The sequence below is a fragment of the Musa acuminata genome, chromosome BXJ1-9 (assembly GCF_036884655.1).
Source record: "Musa acuminata AAA Group cultivar baxijiao chromosome BXJ1-9, Cavendish_Baxijiao_AAA, whole genome shotgun sequence".
NCBI lineage: Eukaryota > Viridiplantae > Streptophyta > Magnoliopsida > Zingiberales > Musaceae > Musa > Musa acuminata.
The window spans coordinates 3,616,743-3,641,584 of NC_088335.1; the positions used below are offsets into that span (position 1 = coordinate 3,616,743).

Here is a 24,842-nt window from a genome sequence, read left to right on the forward strand (position 1 = left end):
GACGGGAAAGAACTCGGATAATGTGTAGCCACATGAAGACAAACAAATTTTATTCGCCAACATCGTTAACTTATCCTATGTGTTTGAGGGTGTCTGACACGAATATAGACACTTACTGAGTATCTCATCTACGACCGATTGGAAGCCCAATTCAGCCCAAAAGCTGTTTGGTTTTGTGAGAGCAAAATGGCCCCAAGGTTCAATAAAAACGAAAATGAAACACAATTAAAGGCACCTAAGTTGGCATCGAGTAACATCAGATCCGGTCCGACAATGGACAAGAAATAGGCCCGGAAGGGTCTTCTTAGATTTACTCGAGTATGTCTTGAATCTATTCAAATGTAATCGGTGAGACATGAAAAAGTTTCATATGAATATGATAAATATTGTAACATAAAATCAAATATATTCCACGTGGACACGCGTGCCTGCCAGCAGTAACGTTATTATATGAAGCATGTAAAAAGAGAAGGCAGGAAAGGTGCAGTGGCGGGGTTAATATTCAAACTGGGAAGACGAAAGCGACAAAGGAAACGCAAAACGTTTGTCTGCGGTTTCCTCTTCGATTCTCGCCAGTCGTACGGTCTGTCGATAGAACGGGAAAAGAAGGTGTGAAAGGTTCGGTAAAGTCACCTCTCGCCAATCGCAGGCGCGGTCGGTCCCCGGTCACTCCCAGTCCGCCACTTTCTTTCAAACGCCACTACCAAACCCACCCCCCTCCCTCCCCCACGATTCACATAACCGCCACCTTCACCCCTCCCTCCCTCTCTCTTTCTAACCGATTCGCGACTACTTTCTCTCCTTAATTCTACCGGCCTACCCCCATCAGAATTCAGACCACGATGATCGAGAAGATGAAGTGGAGAAGAAATCGACAGCAGCATCAACAAGAACAAGAAGAACGACGAAAGCAAGAGGGGAAAAAGAATGAGAAGAAGAACAACAAGCATACCTCGAGCTTTTCCTTCTCCTCATGGTTGGCGAAACTCAAGCCGAAGCGAGGCGTTGCAACCGCCGCTGCGGCACGCGACGCCGTCTTCGCTCCTCCGCCTTCACCTCGCCCGCCCGACCCCAGCCCCCGCTCCGCCCATCTCTCCTTCTCCCCCGCCGCCCGCTTCCCCCCGCCCGTTCCCCGCCGCCTGTCCGTCTGGGACGACGCCGGCGGCCTCCGACCCAGGATTGCTCCCGTGAGGGCGCGCCGCCGGTCCGCCAGGCATCACTCCGTGGGCGACCTCGAGCTCACCCTCGGGCATATAATTCCCTTCTCGAGGCGGTGGGCCGAGTCGGACTCGGGGACCGATGCTTCGGGATGCGATCTCGGCCACGGCCGGCGCCCCCCGCGGCCGCGGAGGCGGCGTAGCGCGCGAACCACGGCTGGATATGCTTCGGACCAGCGAGCGGATCCTGACGCGCGGGATGGCCTCCCGCGGCGATCGTTCACCGGGAAGATCCGGCACAGGGCCAAGGTCAGGGTCCGCTCGCCGCGCACGGCGGCGGTGAGGGCGGAGGAGGTGGAGAGGATGAGGGCGGCGTCGAGGAGGAAGCGGGAGGAGGAGGTGGCGAGGAGGGGTCTGGAGAGGTTCGCGGTGGTGAAGTGCTCGTCCGACCCGCAGAGGGACTTCAGGGAGTCGATGGTGGAGATGATATGTGAGAAGGGTCTCGGACGGCCGGAGGAGATGGAGAGCCTGCTCGCGTGCTACCTCGCGCTCAACTCGGACGAGCACCACGACGTGATCGTCAAGGTGTTCCGCCAGGTCTGGTTCGAGCTCAACCTGGAGCGGCTCGCCCACGAGTCCAATCGACGGCGTTGATGAATCCTTCTCCCCGCATCGATCACCGTCGGATCTCAATTGCCACTGTATTTTCTCTATAATTAGATGTCAATAAAGACACTTTTCTCTGCTATTTATGCGTTGGACTATGCCGCTGTGAACGATAGAACAATTTAATTGAGGCTATAAAAGAAGCTATACAGATTATTAGGATATAAATTGCTTGTTGGTATTAATAAAATTAACATTACCTACACAACATAGTACATGCTATCACTAATATTACTACTATAACAAATGTAGCCAGTCTCTGTTATCAACTATCCCAAGTACAATTCACCAAGTAACCTTAAAATTGGCATCTATCCTGAGCCAAAAAAAAATTAAGTCTTTGGGCACTTGCTAATGTTCACTAATAAGGAGAACCTCTAATGAAAATGAGTCATTCTGAGGCTGACATGAACACTGAAGGATGACATTCTTGAATGTTTGCAAAGAGCATGTAGTTATAGAGAAATGATGTATGGAAGAAACAGGGAAAAACTAGCAAGTGAGATATCTATTTGGAAGTAGTAAAAAAAAGGGTCAAGCAATTTTACCAACTCTCTCTCTCTCTCTCTCTCTCTCTCTCTCTCTCTCTCTGGCATTGGGTAATGACAACTATGAAGTTGTTTACTGGATGTTGGTCTCCTGCAACATAGGGAAAACATTATCTGCAAACTTGATCAATAGGCATGAAAACTCTTGTATCTTTTAAATAAGTACAGAATCCTTGGAAAAAGAATAGTTCAAAAGATCTAAACATCAATATGCATACTTCTTCAATGGCATTTCACAGAGAACAATGACAGTAAGTTATATAGCTCTGTAAAAGATTAAACAGACCAGGGCTCACTGTGCAAAGATGCACCTGAAGGCAACAACAAACACTATGGACTTTGCAGAACAGAAAACAAATGTTCAGTTCATAACATGAAAATTCATATCAAACAATTAGAAGAAATATGTTTCAGTTTGAACAAATTTGCGAAATACATCAGTTGTTACATCGAGTAAATTAATAAAGAAGGGCCTCAGCTGTTAAAGAAGGTGAAATCAAGAAAGGTATGCAATGCACAGATCATTTGACGAGGTAATTCTAGGTTTATCTTAAACTAAACTACTGTGGATGCAATTATGAATAAACAATATCTGGATCCGTATCAAAACTATGTGTATAATTTTTAAATACAAGGAACATATTAAATTTTGCACATGGAAACCAAAGAACCAAGCAACTTAATAATTGAACCGTCCAAGTCGTTGATTTTCAACAATAATACCAGCTTTCTTTTAGGTGCCAGGCCCAAGAGCGAGCCAAACCACATACGGTCTACAAGATCAGTGGCTCAACAGGTTGAGTTGTTTGATCTGAGCATATTTAGAGCTTTCACTAATACATTTATTCTGGGGACAAACCTATTATGACAAAAAAGAATAGTTCTAAATGTGTCTGAAAACAGCAGCATAATCTCCACAAATATACATTTTGCCAAATGATACCAGCAAGGTGCAATACTGCAGATACTCCAGACGATTTTAGTTACTTATAGCATGAAAAACAATATCAAGATAGTACCAGAAAATGACCCTCTTTTTATGTCATAAGCAGACATACAAAGATTAATACGGTTGACATGAATGCAAAAAAATATGTACTCTAAATTTGTTTCGAATAGACTTCATCTAATGATTTAAAGAAGTTAACGTAAATTAGCCATGTAAAACATGCATGGAAAAGGAATACAATTATTGAATAAAATTGAGTCAAAATGAGGGTGCATAGCCTAAGATCTGAAATGATTTTAGAAGCTATTTCTTGATTTGATGCCATCATGCATTTTTATAATAAATGAAAAAAGTTACTAGTAAGAAAACCACGTCACTCCTAACCAGGGATGCAAACAAAATAATTGTACTGGCAACACAATGATTATCATATGCTACCATCGGTGGTACCACTATCAAAACAAATATAGATCCTAACACAATTATAACTGAAAAAATAACTAACATCAGGTTTTCTCTTCTGAAGTGAGATTCCTGCAAGGTGATTGACATTTTTCCTTCTCCACCATACGTTTTCCTGCACTCTTTCCCTTTGTGTTTCATCTGAATCTCTTCTTTGTGACTGGACTTCATATCAGAAGAACCTGGGTTCTCTGTAAGAAATTGTTCCCAGAAAACATCGATCACCGCCATGGGCACCGTTTGTTGTAGTACCTGTTGCTCGATCTCTTGATGAATCAGCCTCGTTAGCAGCAGGTTCTGAATTCACATCTATCTAAGAAACCTTGCTCCGTGAAGCTGTTTGCATTTCAGTTGCAGAAATATCAGGAGTCTCTACATAACTAGTAGACTCTAGCTATCTCCGGAGACGAATGAATATCTCCCAAGCAGGTGAGCAAGGATACAATTTAGGCAACGACAGTTGCAAATTTGCATTGGTCTCCATTTCTCCAACGAATTCAAGGATGATTCCATCTTCTCGAATGGTTCCATGTCAAGTGTTTGCAATGGCACAATGTCTGATTTTTCTCCTACAATGGGCTGGAGAGATGCAATCTGGTTATCTTCAGACGTGGTATCCCCATTAAAAAAAATCAATTTTCTGCAATCTTCTTTTCTTGCTGTGAGGATCAGAATGTTGAATAAAGTTAGAAAGGAACCGAGGTTTCTGCATGATTTGTGTCAAGAAGGGCATCAGACCTCTCTGTCGGTTTTCCAAAACGTCTCCTCTAAAGACTGCATTAGGTGCTCCATTCCATACTGTTGCTTTGTATGCTTCTGAAGCTCATTAAAAAGCTTATGCTTTTCTTGCCCAAGCCTCTCAATCTCCTCTTTGAGCTCCTGTTTTTCAGCTTTCGCCGAGGTCCTGAAGAGTTGCCCTGGTTGTGCAGTGAATGGCTATGTACCGGCTTGCGTCAATATATGTTTTTCAATAGATGCTTTTGTCCTCATTTGAAATCGTCATTTGCAAACTCCCACCGATCAGGGTCAACCTTTCTGAAACCCTGGAAGGCACAACATGAAAATTTTTATCTTCTTCAAATCACATATGGAAAAGAGCGAGCAGTTCATACCACAGAAGATTGTCAAGGCAAAAGAAGAACGCATACTAATCAGTCATATTGGGACAAATAACTACTACAAACATATCAGACACTCGAGAAAGCGTACAACTATGTTTATAATAGATTAATACACATGAAACTAACTACTTGGAAATTCAGATCAGTGAGAAAGCACCAGCATAATTGATTCATTTCCGAACGATATTCAAATATGCAAGATCCCAGCAGATAACATTCTCATTTTCCCATTTCAAGAACTTAGATCATGAAGCAAGATTGATGCATCAAAATTTGCTAGAAAGCAGAAATCAAATTTATGAACTGATGAACTTTATCGTTCGTTCCACAAGACAAATCATCCCAACAAAACCCAATGTAAAGTAGGAAGGTCAATCAAGCTGAACTAATTAACCAAACAGGATATGAGATGTGATTTCCGATTCAAGAATTACTGGTTTCTGTTAAAAGGGAGAGGCTTTCTCTTGGAACTGTTCCACTTGAGTATTGAGCAGCCTGACGAAGCTGGAGAAATTATTGTGCTTGAAATACTTGGGGAGCAAATCCCTAGCAACTCCAGCTGCTTCCAAACCACGAAACCGGCGTTAATGGGACTCCACGAAACAATGGAGTTCGTCGACAGGTCGTCCACCATCTCATACATCTTGGTGAGAAATGGGGAGGGGGAATTCGAACTTCCCCGGGAGCCTTCCATCCCTATCAACCAATCTAAAACCGCCAATATGAAGGGACTCAAAGCATCCTGCCAGATAAGACTCGGGAGCTAAGGTGCACGGCTCGGGAGTGAGTTTACTCGACCAAGATGCAGTCCTCGAGCCCTCCTTCTAGCGTCAATCAGATAAGGGACCATTTGGTCGACTGATCATTGGTGCGACTCATAGACTCGCGAGGAATTATCCTTTTGGTCGATGGGCATACATGTACGGTTTTGTCCTTACGGAACATGTGAGCTCTAAAAGACACCTCTGAGAGTAAGGAAGACTCGTTAGACTTCCGAGCCCTTGGTTATAATTCTCCTCAATCAATACGGGACTAAATGATTATCAGTGCTCTTGGTTGAGGAGTATGGGAACTAAGGGCTCATAAGTCCACTGGGTCTCCCTTACCCTCACAAGCATCTTTTGAAGCTCACACGGACGGTACGCCCCATGCTCAAAGCGAATAATTCACCGTGAGCCTACGGGCCGCACCGATGGCCGACCGATCCCTGCCATCAGTCTTAGGGCAAATAGAATCCTTCCATCAAAAGATCAACCAAGAAAATGCCTCCCCGTCAGCAACCTCGATCGATCCGCTCCCTCTTTATTCGACCTCCAAGCCCGGTAGATACCGCGCCTCTCACGATCAAAGCGCCAAGGGGAACAACCTTTTGCCCGGATTCGACCTCCAAGCAGGCGACATCGGCGAGTAGTCTGCAGAAAGGTCCGACGAGGATCAAAAGGAAGCAATAAAGAGAAAAGGAACAGGAAAAAACAACTTCTGTTACGCACCTACAAGACGACGAGCGCGGAAACCAAAAGAAGGATCAACCTTTGACCTGATACTCTCTTTCTCGCGCTCGCCGATGCGAGAGATCGAGCCCCCCGGTGTTCTTCCGGAGGAGTCCACGACTGTGTACGGTTGGCTCCAAGTCGCCGGAATTTTCTAGAAGAAGCAGGCAAGAACAAGCAAAACCTCGGAAATAAATTATTTTTTCTGTTTATTTTTTAGAATAAATTTCAGGCATACGAGTAGTATACATGTATTTGACAAACGTACATTGTTCTCTCCTCTTTCTGTCTTTTATGCGGTCTTCACATTTGTCGGCTTTGTTCTTTTCCTCGTCAGTTATTGGATAGTGGGTTTCACAAAAAAATAAATACTAAAATTTATTTTTATTTTTTAAAATTATTATTTTAAAAGTCTCTCAAAAATATTATAATTACTTCTTTTAATTATACTTTAAAAAATTTATATTAACATCCTTATAGTTATAAAATAAAAAAAATTATATTGAAATTCTAATACTTACGAAAGTGAATCATTTAATTTTATTTCTCCTCACATTATTGACTCTACTGATAGAAAATATTGCATGTATTATCACATACATAAATTATACTAAAAAATAAAAAATAATTTCAATCCTTGTCATTAGTAAAGAGTCATCGACCTTATACGAAGCCAGAGGCATTGAGTATGATAAACGAAGTAGGAGAAATGAAATAGTGCAGAAGATGAGGATCACCACTAATATTGCGATTGTATAAGCTATTGAGAGGATAATAAAATCGAATAGAAGTATAACGAAGCTAGAGAAATAAAACGATGGAGGAGATGAGGATTATCACAAACGTCGCTATTGGGTAGATCGTCCGAGAGGATAATGAAGTCGGAGGGAGAATAACAAAGTTTTCACAAAAGTTATCATTCTATGTAATTAATATTTTTGAACGTAAAGATCGAAATTTTTTTATCCATTTTCTAATGTTGTTTCTACTGATGATGAGATAGAGTCTGAGGAGAAATAGAATTAGATGTATAAGGATATCAATATAATTTTTTAAAATATAAGAATTAAAATATTAAACATAGTCAGGTATAGTATGATAGTATTTTATAATACTATGATCGTATGAGTAGATTTCTCGTGATGACATGTCTTCTTTCTTTCATTTATTGCATTGTCACATACTACTAATCCATTTGCTAATTAAAGGCAATCACAGCCTCGAGGAGCAGCCGATTGCATGGGTGCGAAGGAAGCAGAGACTGGTGGAAGATGTTGCATAAGCTTCTCATCTTTTTTTACAGCCAAAAAGGATCGATGGAGTGGAGGAGTGCGAAGGACGGTGGAAGGGTCGTGCCCAAGTCTTCACCACCTCTTCTTCTACATGAACTCATTGGACCAAAGTAGCTTTCCGCTGCTGAGTCTTTAAGCTATTGTTTCGACTAATATATCCAGCAAAACACTTTGATCGAATCTAACAGAAGCAAACTAATTCCCAAAGAAAGATTATATAATATCTGATGAGGATAGTAATTACGATAAGACTCGGCTGACGTCATCCGCGCCTCACACCACGATCGACGCGACGGTACCCGGTGAAAACACTGCCCGAGGTGCATTAACACCCGCGCAGGCTCGGTTCTTCACGCCACACAACGTCTGTGTCAGACGCCACCATTTGCCCCGGCAAGCGGGCACATCAAACCACGGCAAGCTTCTCTATAAATACCCTCGCACTCTCAACGAGCAAGAGGGACGGGGAGAGGCAGGGGAGAACACACCAGGGAGACACCTCAAACTCCTCTTCTCCTTTCTACCCTCTCCACCATCCATTGACTCGATCGTCGAAGGGGTCGGGTCGCGTCTCCCGACCCGACCTGTGTGCAGGATTGCAGACGGAGCGCGCGCCCAGCCGAGGAGCCCCCTCCGGCGGAGTCGGCTGATCCCGTCCCCATCGGACCGCCGCGGCCGACCCCCTCGGCGAACCCGAGGGCCGCACCGGGGAGATCCCACCTTCCGGATCCGAACCGAGCCACGTCGGCCCCGAGGTCACAGCTCCATGTTGTTTACCACAAACACCATCCGAGTCTCTTCTCGTTCTAATCATCACAACCTTCAGTTCAATGTTTCTATTTCCGAGAAGCGGGTGTGTTAAGAAGAGAATCCAAAAAGTCTCAACCTAAATCCCACACGACACGTTTCTTCTCTCGTCTGTAGCAGAGTCAAGTAGACTTCCTGTCTCCCCTTCTCTGCTGTGGTTTGAACACGCCCAATCCTGCACTGTGATGAACAAGCCGTAGCTACTCTCCATTTACTTTGCCTCACTTGGATGATGAGAAAATAATGATATGGCCAATACCTCCATTACATACGTTTCTCAATCTCGGTATTTAATCGATACCTCCTCACTCTATGAATTGACTTGATATCTACAAAAATCTATTGAAATGTATCGTGATACGGATAAGATTTGATGTCCGAAGAGATTCGAAAATTTTCAATGTCGATTAGGACATTCGTGAAATAAAAATCTACATTTCGAATTGAAGGCCACTTTGTCGGGCCCCACCGAGATGTAAAAGACGTGCAATTTATATCTATATGGCGTGGGGGATCACGTGGGAATGCATGCGAACAGATGGGGATTTATCTTCCTCGACGTCGATTGATGGCGATTGCAATTGCTTGTAACAATCAACTCGTGATTCTTTGAGCACAATTTGACTCACACAAACTATCCCATCCAATCAAACACAATTTGGGATTTAAGTTTTATAGATATTTTCTCCGATCGAACTTAGTTTTTCGTGTTAAAAATATAATAGATATTTTATGTAAAAATATATGATGCACTCGTGTAGAGGGATTGTTTCTATCATGTGTTAGCAAACAAATATACGGTGGCTGATGGGTCAGCACGGCTAGGTTCGTGGGTCGATGTTGGGAGCTTTCTGTAGAGTGAGCTGGATGATGAGGTGATCGCGTTCTCGGGAAGGAGTGCTAGTTGGCGTTGGTCGGGATCTGGGCCGATTGACAGCTCTCCGTTGCGCGGTGGATGGCATCCCCTGGGTTGAGACGCTCGCCGCTCGCGGGTGGTCGTTCACCTACAAAAAAATGGCTCTCACCGGGTGATCCTCGGCTTTGGCCCCTCCAATAAACAAGTCAGTGTGGGGTGGATTGTTTTTTTATGTCTCTCCCTCCTTGTCCGGAGGCCGACCAGGAGCTTTATACCATTGCACGAGGGTCGGTAGCGTGTCGATTCGGCGTGGCCGCTGACCCTCAAGGGATGGGATGACACTTCTGACCGGTCGTCGTCCTGGGACGTGCAAAGCAATGTCAGATGGCACCGCCCCGAGCTCTCGAGACAGGACATGCGGAACAACTTCTTGGTATGGTTTTGACTTGGCGTGTGGCATCAGTTGTGATATATCCGGGGCCCAAAATATACCGTATCAATCGATATCTACATCGGACACCTTCTGTCTTCTCGAAGAACAGGTGAGGAAGAAAAAGAAGAGAATACGATGATCTTACTAATCGATGAAAGATGAAATATATTGCTGTCCAATTACCAAAAAAGAAAAAGGGACTATCATTACGTAAAATCTTAATATTAAATACTTTTTTCAGATAAAATATTTAAATATAAAAACTAAATATATTATTAAAAAAAAAACGTATCACATGCACTAACTCCTCTCGATCGGAGATCTAGGAAGCAAGCTTATCGTTGTAGTAAGATCTCCCAATTAAATAAAAATAAAGAGTAAAAAACTTAAATTAAAAAGAATTCACCCTAAACTATGACCCTTTTTTTTTGTTTTTTGACATTATTGAGAACGACAAGATAAGAACACGTGACTCCGTCCCCAAGCGTCAGCGGGACCCGCCACCTTTGACTCCGCACCACCACCCATGCCGCGTGCGACGGGGAAGTGGGAAGACGACGACGACGAAGAAGAAAAAAGCGCCCAGCTTGGCCCCCCACCCCCGATCGACTTTGACGGTACTCTCTCATCCCCACCTCCGTCACCGCACGTGCACCCGGCGCACTTGGGGGACGGCGCCACTAGTAGTCGATGCCGAACGACGACCACACCCCTCCCCCCCACAGGTCACGTGGAGTTGGCCTGTCCCACCACCCCCTTCCGGTCATCTCCGTGCACCGCCCGCTTCTCTTGTCCTCCTCACGAAGAACCGCCACGAGACTGTCCCCATACGTCACATAACTCCATTAAAGACTGTAGGTTATCTACTGCCAAAGCTGTTCCTAATCTTCCAACAACAATTCTATTCAATGTGTTTGACGATGTCAAACGCATCGTTTTTTATTGTGTTCCCCGTGCAGACAAGACTTCTTCCTCCTGCATCAGAATCATGCATGCTTCGAGAATTACTGGTACTAACAGTGGTCATTAGACGTTACATTTCCCGCACGCTTCATGTCACCTTCGCTGATAAAGACGGAATTAGAGTCCACTGATTCGGTGGAGCAGCAGACACGTATCCTTCGTTACGACGATACCCGACTTAAGCCCCGAATGCTAGTCCAGCGTCGTTCCTCTCTCATCGTTGCTTAAGCCGTGTCTCCAGCCGGGGTGGGAAAGAGCGGTCAAACAACGTGACCTCCTTCACACGCGGACACGTCCCACGGCATTTCCGAAGGGTCATGTGAAACGGCTGCGGCTGCACGGTCTTTATTCGCATCTCAATCACGCCTCAATCCTCTATCGTCTGTTCACACCTGTGCCGGCCTTCACCCTCCTCCCAATTTATTCCACCGCTCCCAAATCCGAGCGAGCATCGACTCTCCCGATCGATCTCTCTCTCGCTCTGCCAGTTCGTATTCTTTCGACGATCCTTTATCGGTAGATCCACATAGACGTACGTCATACAGCCTTGGTCGGTGGGGGTCGCCGATCCCTGCTTGGCCTTTTTTTTGCGTTTGGTTGCTGTCAAGTGAGAGATCGGTCGTGTGGTGCGGCTGCCATGAAGGAAGGGAGGGTGGAGGAGATGACGTCGGGGACGAGGATGCCGACGTGGAGGGAGAGGGAGAACAACAAGCGGCGGGAGCGGCGGCGGCGTGCGATCGCGGCGAAGATCTACGCGGGCCTCCGGATGTACGGCAACTACAAGCTCCCCAAGCACTGCGACAACAATGCCGTCCTCAAGGCCCTATGCGAGGAGGCCGGGTGGGCCGTCGAGGAGGACGGCACCACTTACCGCAAGGTAACCTCTTCCACCACCGCCGCCTCGGCTGCTCTCCTCCTCTCCATCATTTCATTATGGACCTCGGTCATCGTGCGTCTGTGCGGTCCAAGCCTTCACTCGCCGGTGCGGGTTGGGCGCAGATGCCGGCATGCGCCACTGCGGTGCGCGTTAGCAACTGGCTCGCGGAACAACTAACGTGAGCTTGCCACGTGATGTTGTAGACATGTTCTTTCTATCCCTCTGATTGATGGTTGGAATTGCCCGATTCGGTCTCCGGACGCGTTTCGGTGCAGGACGGGACATATTGTAATCTGAAGGCTCTCATCGTGAGGGGTTGTACGCATGCGACCCAACGTTTCACGGCACTGAGTGCCCTCCGTCGCCGATGTTCCTTTCTGTATCGGGAGGGCGGTGGGACGGGGTGCGTTCCCTCGTTGTTGGTCAAAGTCACCCGCTTTACTGGAATCCCGGTGCGCCGAAAGAGACATGTGTGTGTGCGCGCGCATCGTGGAGGGAGCATAGGCCTTTTGGGTTCCTTCTTTAGGACTCTTTCCTATCTCATATTTCTATCACACAGTAATTGCTGGGGACTAAAGGAAGGATTATGGGCACACGAACACCATAGCGAAGGATGGAAATTCTATTGTATTGTGGGTAGTTCTGGCGAACTACCGGAGCTTGAATTGGAGGGAAGGTGAAAAGTGAGATCTTGAGGGGGTTCCGATTGAAGGCAAAGTGGTGCTCACCGTATCTAAGCTCAGGTATTTGGCCCACTTTGTTGTCGCCTTTACCAATTGGGAGAACCCAGGGAATGATGTTTAGCTTGCAAGAAAGGTGCTTTTGCTAGATAGAAAAAGAACAAAACAGTCTGTGCAATTAATTCCACTAAAAGATGGATGATGAGGCTTTTCGAATCGGTATTAGGTGGTTAACGATTAGAATTAGCCTAAGAAGAGAGTGCTGATACACGAATGGTGAGTTTGTTTCAGCATTAATTGTACCTGTGTAAAAAGTCTTTATGAACAATTAGAGCGGTTATGAGAATCTGTACAGAGTGATATTTTTAAGTAAATTGGGGATGACAATGAGGATTGCAGCTGGAACGTAAAAATGAGCTGGAGAAGATGTAATTTTGGGCCGATGAGCAATGATCTGAGCAGCCATAGCCATAATTTTCGTTCGAAGCAGTAGCATGCTTAGAACATGATTTCACATAATTAAACTATAAAGAAAGAAGTATCAAAAAGTAAAAGAAAAGAAAGGGCAAATGTGATGGTTTCCTGATAATGATTGATAAAGCGTCTCTTTATAACCAAGTTTTTTTCTAGATTGAATCTTGGTCATGTTTTGGGACTAGCCAAATGTTGTCAGATTTTTTACCCTAGAAGGATTCTGACCCTGTCTTTTTCCTTTTTTTTTCTCTTACTGCTAGTTAAGGTTGCAGATGAGTTAACATGTTTGAGTAACTTGGGGTTCAGCCAAGTTCATCTATAGTCTTGAGTAAAATTACTTATGAAAAAAATTTAATGGTAGATCCACGTCTTGCTTCCAATCACAAATAGATGAACAGTTAAATATTTTTTTTTTTCTAGAAATGGGACCTAAAAATTGGCTCCACTTATTAAAAGCAGATGAAAAGCATACTATTTCAACAAGAAACACAAAGTTGGCTTTACCAAAATTAAACTGATAAGTTGACATTTAAACCAACACTTTGTATATTGGGCCATCCAGGTCTTCCTAAATGAATTCTTGTTGAGTTTAATTTGATCCAAGTTTGACTCTGTAAAAATTCTAGTGTGCGGAGCTGAAACATCATTTCAAGCTTGACTCGAGTCTCGAGTGGAGCGCGAGCTCCCTTAGTATTATAGGCTGAGACAAAACTTGAACAGAGCAAAGTTCAGCTCAGCTTGATTGCAATCCAAGCACTAGTTGGAAAATGTAAATTGGAAGTCTTACAATCCAAGCTCAGCTCCCAGATTTTCTTCTTTGGTGATCTTAACAATCTTAACATGAGAGATGAATCCTTTGAGTGAAAAAAAAGTCAAGCTTGTTAAATAGGGTACTAATGGTCCAGTTGTTTTAAAAACTTTAAATATTTCAGCTTTATTGTATTGGAATTTGCAACTTGTTCAGTCTAATATGTTGCTGCTTGATATTTATTACTTTCTATCATGTGAACTGTAATCCAGGCCAAACAGATCTTCCCAAATGTTGAATGGCAACTTGTATGTTTAGTTTTGCTGCATAGATTGACACATTGTCTTTGACATTCTTTCAGTGGCAATTCCAAATAGCAACTGAGCTAAAATTTCAACCATATATGAATATGCAGGGATGCAAGCCAGTGGAACACGTGGATATCGTTGGATCCTCGGCTTCACCAAGTCCTTGTGTCTCCTATAACCCAAGCCCGGCCTCATCCACCTTGGCAAGTCCTATGTCTTCAACCTTGATCACTAACGCGAAGAATTTAACCAGCGGCACAGAAGGCAACTCCCTCGTTCCATGGCTAAAGAGTCTCTCATCCGCGTCTTCCACATCCACCTCTTCCAAGCTACCCGACCTCCATCATCTATACGTACATGGAGGGTCCATAAGTGCCCCAGTAACCCCTCCACTGAGCTCTCCCACTGCCCGATCCTCGCGCATCAAGACTGATTGGGATGCGCCAGCCATCCACCCAACTTGGGCTGGCTCCAACCTTACTTTCTTGCCATCTTCCATGCCACCAAGCCCTGGCCACCAAGATACTCCACAGTCTGCATGGCTTGCTAGCTTGCGCCTTCCTTCTGGTGGTCCTTCTTCACCTACCTTCAGCCTTATATCGTCTAATCCTCTTGTCTTCTATAAGGAAGCCAGTGGCTCCCGAATGTTGACTCCAGGACAGAGTGGGACATGCTCTCCGATACCCGGTGGCCACAGCCATGGTGATGTTCAGATGTCTGATGGTGGTTCAGATGAATTTGAATTTGGAAGCAGCAGTAATGGCACCGATACAGCAACCGGGTTGGTGAAGCCATGGGAAGGGGAGATGATCCATGAGGAGTGTGCATCCGATGAGCTGGACCTCACTCTTGGAAGTTCGAAAACCAGATCTGTTGCCTGACGGACGGTCGATCGATTCAGCGTCCCCCTGTCTTCTGTTATCTTTTTCTTGTTTTGAAGTAGATAGATAGAGAGAGGATTCAAGAGAGATGATTTTAGTTTCTTGCCTTCAGCTTTAACCACTTTTTTTCTGAAGAAAAACTGGTGTATGTTATATAGAGTGTGTGAAGGGAAAAAGCAAAACATGTATGTCACAGGGCGAAAACTGAGTGGGTCATGTTTCTCGTACATGCTGAGTTTGAATCACTGGTATTGCTCTTCAATCTCCAGCTAAATTATATCAACTCGCGGATTAACTTTTGATGACCGATGTTGGCTGTGTTGTTGGTTTAGCTCTTAGGACATTGTGTCTTTTCTGGCTGTCCACACGCACCATGAATGTGCAACTTTGTTGTCCGACACTGAGGGGTGGATTTGTTGAAAGGTTTCACGTACATACAGATTCCTGCGCGTATTTGCAATTGAAGGAGACCATTCGCATGCGTTTCCATAGAAGAGAGGTTTTGTTTTTTTTCCAAAAACCATGATTAAATCACATATGAAACATTAGCCTTATAATGGGATGTGTTATGACAAATTTCTTCTTGTTTGGGTTCACTTCTGAGTTCATTTCATCGAGCTATCAGAAATCTCGATGATCCGATGTGTTATGATAAATTTCTTTTTGTTTGTGTTCACTTCTGAGTTCATCTCATCGAGCTATCAGAAATCTCGATGATCATAATAAATTTCTTCTTGTTTAGGTTCACTTCTGAGTTCATTTCATCGAGCTATCAAAAATCTCGATGATCCAAACTAGTACCCTACAAAACTATATAGGGACATGCTCGTAAGCTCCTTCGATGCCTAAGTTAGTATAGATTCAAAGAGTTCGATCAAATGTTTAGTCCATGATATAAAAACCTAATCGATATTTTAAAAGTATACTTAAGAGTTGATGCTAGTGACGGTCATGCACATTGCCCGACCTTCAATGTGGTCATAAAAATTAATGACTTATAGAGTTAGCCTTCTTGTCAACCTATGTAACATGGAGCTGAATTGACTCTCATATTGGTGTTACGCTGTCAACCTAATAGATCCGTATCTCTTATGATGTATAAAGTGAATGGGTTAAGGTGACAATCAAGTAGAGTTAACATGTTATGTGTGAGCTAAGTGGAGCTCACATGTCGATAATCATCCGGGTATTTATTCTTCAAACATTAATATTCATATAAAACTTGATAGGGTGATTATTAAGGTTAATAATCGTCCGCAGTCATGTCGATCGTGTAAACAAAACTTATCTCTCCTATGTCTATCCACATGGACATGAGTTTAAAATAGATAGTTATCGGTTGTTTCTTCTCTTGTCACATTCACAGACAAAAATATAAAAATAGATTATTAAAAATAATTAAAAAATATTTTTTTATAAAATATTATGTTCGTTTATCACTAGATATACAAACTTACTTTTGATACGGTTACCAAGAATATCACTTTTTAACGTCGATTATCATACTAATTTTTCTCTAGTTACTATCTTGAATGTGAAAGAAATTGGATCGAAATTTTTTTTTCAACTTCAGTTTTGATACATGTCTTGATATTTTCATCATGAAGACACCTAGGATAACTCTACGTATAAAAGTCAAAATCACGTTAGGTTAGGTTGTCTACAACATCAATAATATCTTTTTTATAATAAATAAAAAAAATATAATATTTAAAGATGTTATTTAGCTTAGTTAATAAAGTTGTGTCTGATCATAAAATCCGTTTTTCCTGTTTATCTCTAAAGAAATAATAATAATAATAATTATTATTGTTATTATTATTGAAGCAGGCCAAATTATACCAGACCTCGTATAGCAGCAGTGGTGCAGCTTCCTCGATCCGAAACCTTTCTTGATCGCGACCTCTTTCACCATGCGAGAGAGACGGGGACGTCTCCATGGTCGGCCATAGAGGACGCCGGTGGCGATGCGTCAGCATCGCCGGATCAAAGCTTTCGTTGCGCGCAAAGAGCGAGATCATGGCGACCAAGAGACGAGTACAGACGGAGCGGGACGAGAAGACGGGGATTGACCCAAGGATGGATGGCAAGCGACAGAAGGCAGGGCTTAAGTTATCATCTCTCAACTGTGAGTACTTGGCAGGGCGTGTGGAGCCCAAAATCTAGCCAAAGAGAAGACGTGTTTCTCTGATTGCTGGCTGGGTCTCACATAGGAGCCGCACCCCTAGAAACCCAGGAGTTCCAAAGAGTAGGCAGCGAGGGATGTGGCGTCGGTCCTTTGCTTGTGCGGAGCGGTCAACTTCAGATCCCTCTTCAGAAAACGCGTTCTTCTTCATCTTTGTGTTGTTTAGGACGATCGCGGCGGTCAAAAAGTCCGCCCTTCGCCAGTCCAACCCTCTCGCCTTGACGCCCCCCAAGTCAATCTCCATCGTCGAATCCCCTCATCCTCCCTCTCCGTCACCGTTCGCTCATTTTGAGGGAGGTAGGTGGGCGACGCAGCGTTCGGGGGAGACGAGAAGCGAGAGCGATGAGATGAACCCTTGTGTAATGCGTTTGAGCACTGCTGCCGCGGCGAGCCGGGCGGGGTTGTTGTCATGGAGAGGACACGGGCGGCGGCTGCGGCGGGCTCGGAGTCTCTGATCGCGACACTGACGAGCGCGACGCAGGCGCTCGGCCGGGGTTTCGACGTCACCTCCGACGCGCGGCTCCTCTACTGCAAGGGCGCCCCCGGGTCCCGCCTCGTCCTGCTCGACGACGCCCGCACGGAGAGTTTGGTCATCGCGGACAACGGCGGCGGCGGCCAGATCGTTCTTCGCGCTGTCCCTTCGGACGTCAAAATCTCGAGGGATAGGGACTGGCGGGAGTCCTCCGGTGTCTGCAATTTCCAGCAGGTATATCGAATTAATCCAAATCGATCGGTAGCTCTCGTGATTCATTACATGATCTAGGCTGTTCTTGCACTCATGTCACAAAAAGGGTTTTCGGAGTCCGGGTGCTGGTCGATTATGACCAATTCTTTAATCTGAATAATAGAATATATATATATATATATATATATATATATATATATATATATATATATATATATATATATATTTCTGTTGGTGTAATTGTCAGGTTTTGTAATGGGATACGTGAATTTTATTTTTTTCATTATAATATGAGAAGTTCCGATTGAAAATTACCTGAAAATTTCTCTGTTTTTTTTTGATGTCATAGAAGAAAAGGTTGGGATATAACATTGACTACAAGAGGAGGAAAATGGTCAATTTTTTGATGTCTCAAGTTCTTCAATGTTTAACTTATGACCCTTACAATCAACTTCTTTTTAAGGTTATGGACGTAACCTTGAACTTGTAGAATCACTAGTCTTTTTATCTTTTTTGAATTAGAAGGTGAGGGGTGTCAAAAGGATCATATGGCCTATACTAGTAGACTTTCTGTTTAAGAGGGAAAGATGTTGAGTAGGTTAAGAAAGGAGGAAGATTACTAAGTATAAACATATTGAACGGTGGAGATTGGAACTTTCTATATATGTGCCATTTTGTATAATGACAATTTGTTGATGATAAAAGTATAAGGTGATTCAAATAAATCATTTATTTGATAAGATCTAATTTTCTGCAATGCATGTCCTCCTCATGGAACTCTGAACAAGATACACACATGGGAAAGAGTGGAAAAAACTAAATTTGTTGCATGTCAAATTTTGTTCTAAAGTCAAGTGACTTAGTTTGGAAATGGACAATGCTGAGGGAAGCATATCAAAAGTCAAATAAATTCAGCCAACATTTCCAAGAAGGAAAAAAGGTCAATTATTATGAAAGCTTGTGCTAATTATTATGAAAAAAATTTCTGCAAGAACGGGATTGTGATGTAGAAAACCTGTATATGCCCACTGGTGAATTTAAAGAGAACGTATGTTTCAATTGTGTATCCCAGCTTTTACATGATTACATCTATAAATTGTACTAAATTAAGCAACCTTGTATGAGGAACTTGTTACCATTTCTCATGATGTGATTTTCGAACAATTTATGCATCTCATGGGTTCAATTTACCTTGGGAACTTTGGTGCTTCAAAACTAGTTACCATATTTTCTGTTGTGTCTCATCAGATGGCTGAGTATTTCAATAAGAAGTCAGGTTTATCTGGCACAGTACCTCTTGGCAGCTTTAACTCAATGTTCAGTTTAACTGGATCTTGGAAAGTGGATGCTGCAGCAACAAAAGCCCTCGCCATGGATGGTTTCCACTTCCCTTTATATACAGCTAAGCTTATGAGTGATGATTTAGTTCTCCGCGATGATGTCAAGCGTTCTGTTCCTCGCAATTGGGACCCACCATCGTTGGCTAGGTTAGTAGGTAATAGACTTGTTTGCATCATGACTAGGTATTGTTATCATGATTCATTCTTACAAAATAGAACAAGTTCGAGGTTTTTTCTTATGTAAAGTGGATATATTGCTTTTGTTGTTATGAAAATTCTCAGCTTCCATGGTGAAGTTTACTGCTATCTAACCTGAACTTCTTTTCTGCAATTTCTTCTTTTCTTGATTTTTGATCATTGGGTTCTACATTTTCTCCTAGTTCAGCTTCATTGAGAATTTTGGCACCCATATTATCACATCAGTTACTATCGGTGGTAAAGATGAGGTTTATATCAAGCAACACCATTCATCCCAGTTATCAGTGTCAGAAATTGAAAACTATGTTAAGGAGATTGGGGATCAGAGATTCTTGAACTTGGAACACCAGTCACTTAATGCCCCCTTGAATTACAAAGATAAGGTTAGTGCTTCTGTTATTTTGAAACGCATATGTTGTGTCATATTATATAATGCATGTTGTTATTTTCATGTTAACAAATCCATCTCTTAGAAACAGTGACATGCCACCTCATCCATCTAGATCTGCATCTCTGAGGATGGAGGTCTGTGTCATCCGTATGACTATCCCGTACAGTGATGAGTCAATATCTGATAGCTAAAGAACCACTCTGGATTAAATGAAGACTCATAATTGCCTTATTAATGTGCATTTAATTGAATGTAGATATAAATAATTCACGAAAGGTTTCCGTGTGCATGCTTTGAAGGTATTTCCACATTTTACATGCCCTACCTAAAATTAGCAGAATCTCATTATCTAAAATAACCATTCCAGTGCCTTCAATCTTGTAGTTACTAGACTTGCCCTTAAAAATTTGGAGTACTTGTTCTGTTAATAAAGAAAACACATTTGTAACTTACCTGTGATTTCTTTTTGTCCTGTGCTTGGCATAAGAGTTGTTTTATTAAAGGGTGGTAATTGACTGTGCTGGTAGGTAAGAGCGCAAATATGTCAGAGTGCAAACTATGAAAGCCACAGCATTGTCTTTGATAAGGGGAGGGTCTTGATTTTAACAGAAGGGTTCAGAAAATTAGAATCCATATAGGCAAATGTAATATATATTGAATTATGTAGGCTTTGCAAAGGATGTGTAACTGACTCCAGTTTGATTCCGTCAAGTCATCATGTTATGGTTGAGATTTTAATTTAAGTTACCTTGGAGAAGGACTTCTAGAATAAAGTTCTTATGAAGTAAATATCAAACTAAGGCATATGCTTGTCTCTGATATGATCCCAGATAATCAGGAACCACCTGTCTAGATTTTATTGGAATTTGGAATATCCCCCCTTCTTGTGAAGTTTCTTATTTATATTGTGATTGCCAGGCACTGATTTGGCTGAAAACTTAATTGGGTTGGCTACACCCAGCAGGCATGTTTCTGGGCTTAATTTGATTTAAGATTGTTAAAAAAGGATATACATATATATATATATATATATATATATATATATATATATATATATATATATATATATATATATTGCACGAAGCTCCTGCCAATACAAGGTCTGGTGAGGATCAATGTAAAAAAAAGCATGATTTGATTCAAATTAATTTGATTTAAGACTGTTCATGCATATAAGTAGTGATATTTATTTGTTTAAGAGGTTGCAAAGCAACAACAGTTTTGCTGGAGTTCTGTCAGTATCCAATATTTTACTGTCAATTTCATTCTTATATCATTAAAGGAATGCTTCCTTTTCTGCAGGATGTAACTGTAATATTTAGGAGGAGGGGTGGTGATGATCTTGTTCAAAACCATGCAGATTGGGTGCACACCATTTTGTCAGCACCAGACGTCATCAATATAACTTTTCTCCCTATTGTTTCTCTTCTGAATGGACTGCCTGGAATTCAAAATTTATCCCGTGCTGTTGACCTATATTTGGAGTGTAAGTGCTGGTTTAAGTCTTTGTTGCTTTTATCTGTTTTTTAACATTAACATCTGGATTCCTGAATATATGGTGTGGCAAAATTATTAACATAATTTGTGCTTTAAGGGATGTGGAAGTTTAAGTGATAGTAATTTATATTTCACTACATGGAGTAAGTGATTTGTTGTAGAAAGGCATCATTTAGTTTTCTTTTAATGACATGGGACTATAAGTTTTCTGATAAGGAAAAGTAATCAGCCTATCTATATTGCTTAAGTCCTGTTGAATCAGTTTTGGCACAGAATTCATATTTATGTGTAGCATTGTTTCTATATATTTAATAGTTTGAAGCTGGCTACATAATCCATTAGCAACATATGTAGCAAACCAAAACTTTGTTCTCATTTTCATGGCAATAATTAAAATACCCATCATTTATATTTGAAGCTAGCCACTATTTGGTAGAAACTCCAACAACATTTCGCCCCAACATCTACTGCTGTGAATAATAAATCCTCACCAGCTATGACTCATTTCAAGTGATAGAGCATTGTTTATTTGCATGTATTTAACTAATATTTGTTTTTTTAACTTATAATATATGATCTGAATGTTACTAGATATAGTTTAGATGTCAGATTGCTAAGAGTTTGAGATTAGATCTATTCCTTCTTTATCTATTGTTGTTTGTATACGTGTATGGATTAAGGTTTCTTTTTCCTGGAAATGATTAATTTCACAAAAATTGTAAAAGACCTTTGGATATTTCTAGACTGAAATATTAGTGTGTTATTCACTGTTCTGAAATAAATTATATCAAAGTAGTGATAAACTCCCTAACACTGATACAACTAAAAGTAAGAAGCCACACAAGACAGAGAAAATGACAATAGTGTTACAAAAAAAGTTCCAAACCTAGAATTGACTGTGAACTCTGATACCCTAACTGAGTCCATCCTACATTGAAAAACCTGCCAGTTATATAATCTTGTAGAGTTGTATATCGTCATTTAGTGCTATCACATGGCATCTCATGTGGCAAATCATGGCCATTGGTAAATTGGCTGCTATACCCCTTTCAAATATTTTTTATTTTTCTTTCTTCGCTCGTACTTTTGTACATCAAATATCATGTGATAGCATCTCATGTGTCAAATCATGGCCATTGGTAAATTGGCTGCTATACCTCTTTCAAATATTTTTTATTTTTCTTTCTTTGCTCGTACTTTTGTACATTGAATATCATATTGGGACCTTACTGAAGATGCATTAATTGCAAAAACCAGTTTAACTTAATTCAACAATTCAATGTTTTAAGTTTCCTTCATGGTTTTTCTCATCTTATCAGAATTTCTTTGTGATTCTTGACTTGTATGAGGAGAAACATATGCTTCATATGTGAAAGCCTTGAAATTTTCATAAGAATAATGTAGACTTTGAGATCAAAGAAGCTTAGAGTCACAGGATATTGGATACAGATGTGGGCAACTTTTCTACTGCACGTTGACTTTCATAACGTTCGTTTTTGAAATCCTTATTATTTTAGCAACCAAATCTGATGACAAATGTCAGTCATGTACCTTGATTAGTTGACTTCTGTGAAGTTAAAATGTTGTTGTCTAATTTATTTTTTTGGCTTATGGATTTTCTAGTTCTGCTGGTTTTCATCCAATGTTTATGTTTATATAACATGTTTCTCCAGATAAGCCCCCAATAGAGGAACTCCAGTATTTCTTGGACTTCCAAGTGCAGAGAGTTTGGGCTCCAGCACCAGTTAATATTCCCGGACACCAGAGAAAGGAACCTGTGTGCCCTTCTCTTCAGTTTAGCTTAATGGGCCCCAAGCTTTATATTAGCTCAGAACAGGTAAATAGGACTCGGTTGTTTATGACTAGTTTATCTTTACTGGTTGCATGAGAATAATGCTACATAAATTTGGCAACCTTATCATCTTATGGTTTAACATATTTATCTAATGTTTCATATATACATGTTTGTGGATCAGCAGAACTAATTCATTGCTCATGATTTCTCATCTTACGGTAGAGATCATGCTTCAAATAGTAGACAAATTACTTGCAAGACAACATGTGATGAGTGGGTAAACATCTATTCATCACCATTTCTTCTGGGCATTCTTGTGTAGATTGACGAAACCCAGGTTTGAATAGAATTTTATCCTATGACGTCAGTGGGAAGAACTTCAACTTTCTGGTTAGGTGACATTTCTGAAATGTCTTACATTTTTGGGATTTGCTGGCGCTAATAAAAATGCAGAAGTTGCTAGTTGCAAAGCCCAAGAAGACTTATTTCTTCAAGTTGTGTCTCTTGCTCTAGACTTCAGTTAATCTTGAAAAATAGAAATCGAAGTTATAGTTAGTTGTATCCCTCTCACCGCACACACAAAAATAAAACTAAAAAAAGATATGTGATTTATGCATTTTCCGTATGTCGTGGAGGAAAATAGACTGAAAACATCAGAATCTTTAAGAATAAGTCTTGTTGATGGTTTACCTACATGGAAGTCTGGCAGTTTGTCATATCTTTATTTTACGCTAGTATGGTTATGGTTTGCTGGTGCAATAATGGACAAAAAGACATTGGAATCTTGACATAATAAGTTAGTATATTATGTTAGCTCTAGTTAAGTCTGTAGGTCTGTTGGTTTTGTCGTTCTACTTGTTTAAAGTAGTATTCTTTCTTAATGCTTAATACATATTGATGGTACCTTAAACACTGCAAAAATCATTTGGTTTTGCCATACATATCTATATCATAGCTCCTAATTACTCATGCAGGTATCTGTTGGCCGTAAACCAGTCACTGGCCTCAGGATAAGCCTTGAAGGAAACAAACGAAACCGACTAGCCATCCACATACAGCATCTTGCAATCTTACCAAAGATCCTCCTGCCTCACTGGGACTCCCATGTCGCAATCGGCCCTCCAAGATGGCAAGGCCCTGAGGAGCAGGACAGCCGCTGGTTTGAACCCATTAAGTGGAAGAACTTTGCCCATGTTAGCACTGCACCAATCGAGAGTAATGAAACAAACATTGGCGATCTCTCTGGTGTCTACATAGTGACAGGAGCACAGCTGGGGGTATGGGATTTCGGTGCCAGGAGTGTCCTGCACCTCAAACTATTGTTTTCCAAGGTCCCTGGTTGTACCATAAGGAGATCGGTTTGGGATCATAGTCCATCTACTACCCATGCGCTGAAATCAGAGGACACATCATCTTCAGCTTCGGCAGATTACAGCAAGCTTGTGAAGATTGTGGACATGACAGAGATGTTGAAAGGGCCGCAAGATACACCCGGCCACTGGTTAGTCACGGGTGCTAAGTTGGGGGTCGAAAAGGGGAAGATTGTCGTACGTGTGAAGTATTCCTTATTAAGCTACTGAATCTGATTTGACCTGTTTCTAAGTTCCTCTTGTATTATCACTGTCACCGCCCTAGGAAGCATTCTTTCTACGGGTAGCATGTGTTTTTTTGTTCTTGTACATTCTTTAGAATGTCATTAATGTTGTTTATCACAGAGTTTATGGTGTTGGAGGTTTCATTAGATGTGGACCAGCTTGAATTTGGAGATGAACAAATCATGGCTTGATTTCTGTACTTAGATGTGTATCTCTTGATTATCTGATTCATTGTTAATAAGAGAAATATTTACGTCCATTTCGCAGAATAATTTTCAGGTTAAATCATCCACCAAGTCAGAATAATCAACGTTGGTCAATTTTTACTCAAAATTTTTGTTTTCAATTATAGGATTAACTATAGCATCGAAGGGATTATGTGGAAAGTTTCATCCAACCTAAATCTTCTTCGTACAAGTTTACGGGAAAGTCTCATCCAACCTC

At 41.8% G+C, this 24,842-nt stretch overlaps 3 protein-coding genes and 1 pseudogene across 3 annotated transcripts; 3 read left to right on the plus strand and 1 right to left on the minus strand.

Annotated features, from left to right (window-relative positions):
- The first annotated feature begins 842 nt into the window (after nt 1–842).
- LOC135594472 (uncharacterized) lies at nt 843–1,811 on the plus strand. Its single transcript, XM_065084853.1, has one exon. The coding sequence runs from the start codon at nt 843–845 to the stop codon at nt 1,809–1,811; it is 969 nt and encodes a 322-aa protein (XP_064940925.1).
- A 944-nt stretch (nt 1,812–2,755) lies between these two features.
- On the minus strand, nt 2,756–6,591 carry LOC135592545 (heat stress transcription factor A-4b-like; annotated as a pseudogene).
- A 4,518-nt stretch (nt 6,592–11,109) lies between these two features.
- LOC103997030 (protein BZR1 homolog 3) lies at nt 11,110–15,014 on the plus strand. The gene is made up of 2 exons (XM_009418158.3): nt 11,110–11,621; nt 13,939–15,014. Exons 1-2 carry the CDS (start codon nt 11,382–11,384, stop codon nt 14,710–14,712), a joined length of 1,014 nt encoding a protein of 337 aa, XP_009416433.1. The 5' UTR covers nt 11,110–11,381; the 3' UTR covers nt 14,713–15,014.
- A 1,908-nt stretch (nt 15,015–16,922) lies between these two features.
- LOC135592547 (MACPF domain-containing protein CAD1-like) lies at nt 16,923–24,597 on the plus strand. Its single transcript, XM_065082070.1, has 6 exons — nt 16,923–17,603; nt 18,831–19,069; nt 19,308–19,503; nt 20,814–20,997; nt 22,682–22,845; nt 23,778–24,597. Exons 1-6 carry the CDS (start codon nt 17,307–17,309, stop codon nt 24,381–24,383), a joined length of 1,686 nt encoding a protein of 561 aa, XP_064938142.1. The 5' UTR covers nt 16,923–17,306; the 3' UTR covers nt 24,384–24,597.
- Nucleotides 24,598–24,842: the final 245 nt, after the last annotated feature.

Coding starts and splice junctions, on each gene's coding strand:
- LOC135594472 (XM_065084853.1), top strand. CDS start 843: ATGATCGAGAAGATGAAGTGGAGAAGAAATCGACAGCAGCATCAACAA.
- LOC103997030 (XM_009418158.3), top strand. CDS start 11,382: ATGAAGGAAGGGAGGGTGGAGGAGATGACGTCGGGGACGAGGATGCCG. Junction 11,622..13,938: donor ACGGCACCACTTACCGCAAG/GTAACCTCTTCC, acceptor ATGAATATGCAG/GGATGCAAGCCAGTGGAACA.
- LOC135592547 (XM_065082070.1), top strand. CDS start 17,307: ATGGAGAGGACACGGGCGGCGGCTGCGGCGGGCTCGGAGTCTCTGATC. Junction 17,604..18,830: donor GTGTCTGCAATTTCCAGCAG/GTATATCGAATT, acceptor GTGTCTCATCAG/ATGGCTGAGTATTTCAATAA. Junction 22,846..23,777: donor TTTATATTAGCTCAGAACAG/GTAAATAGGACT, acceptor TTACTCATGCAG/GTATCTGTTGGCCGTAAACC.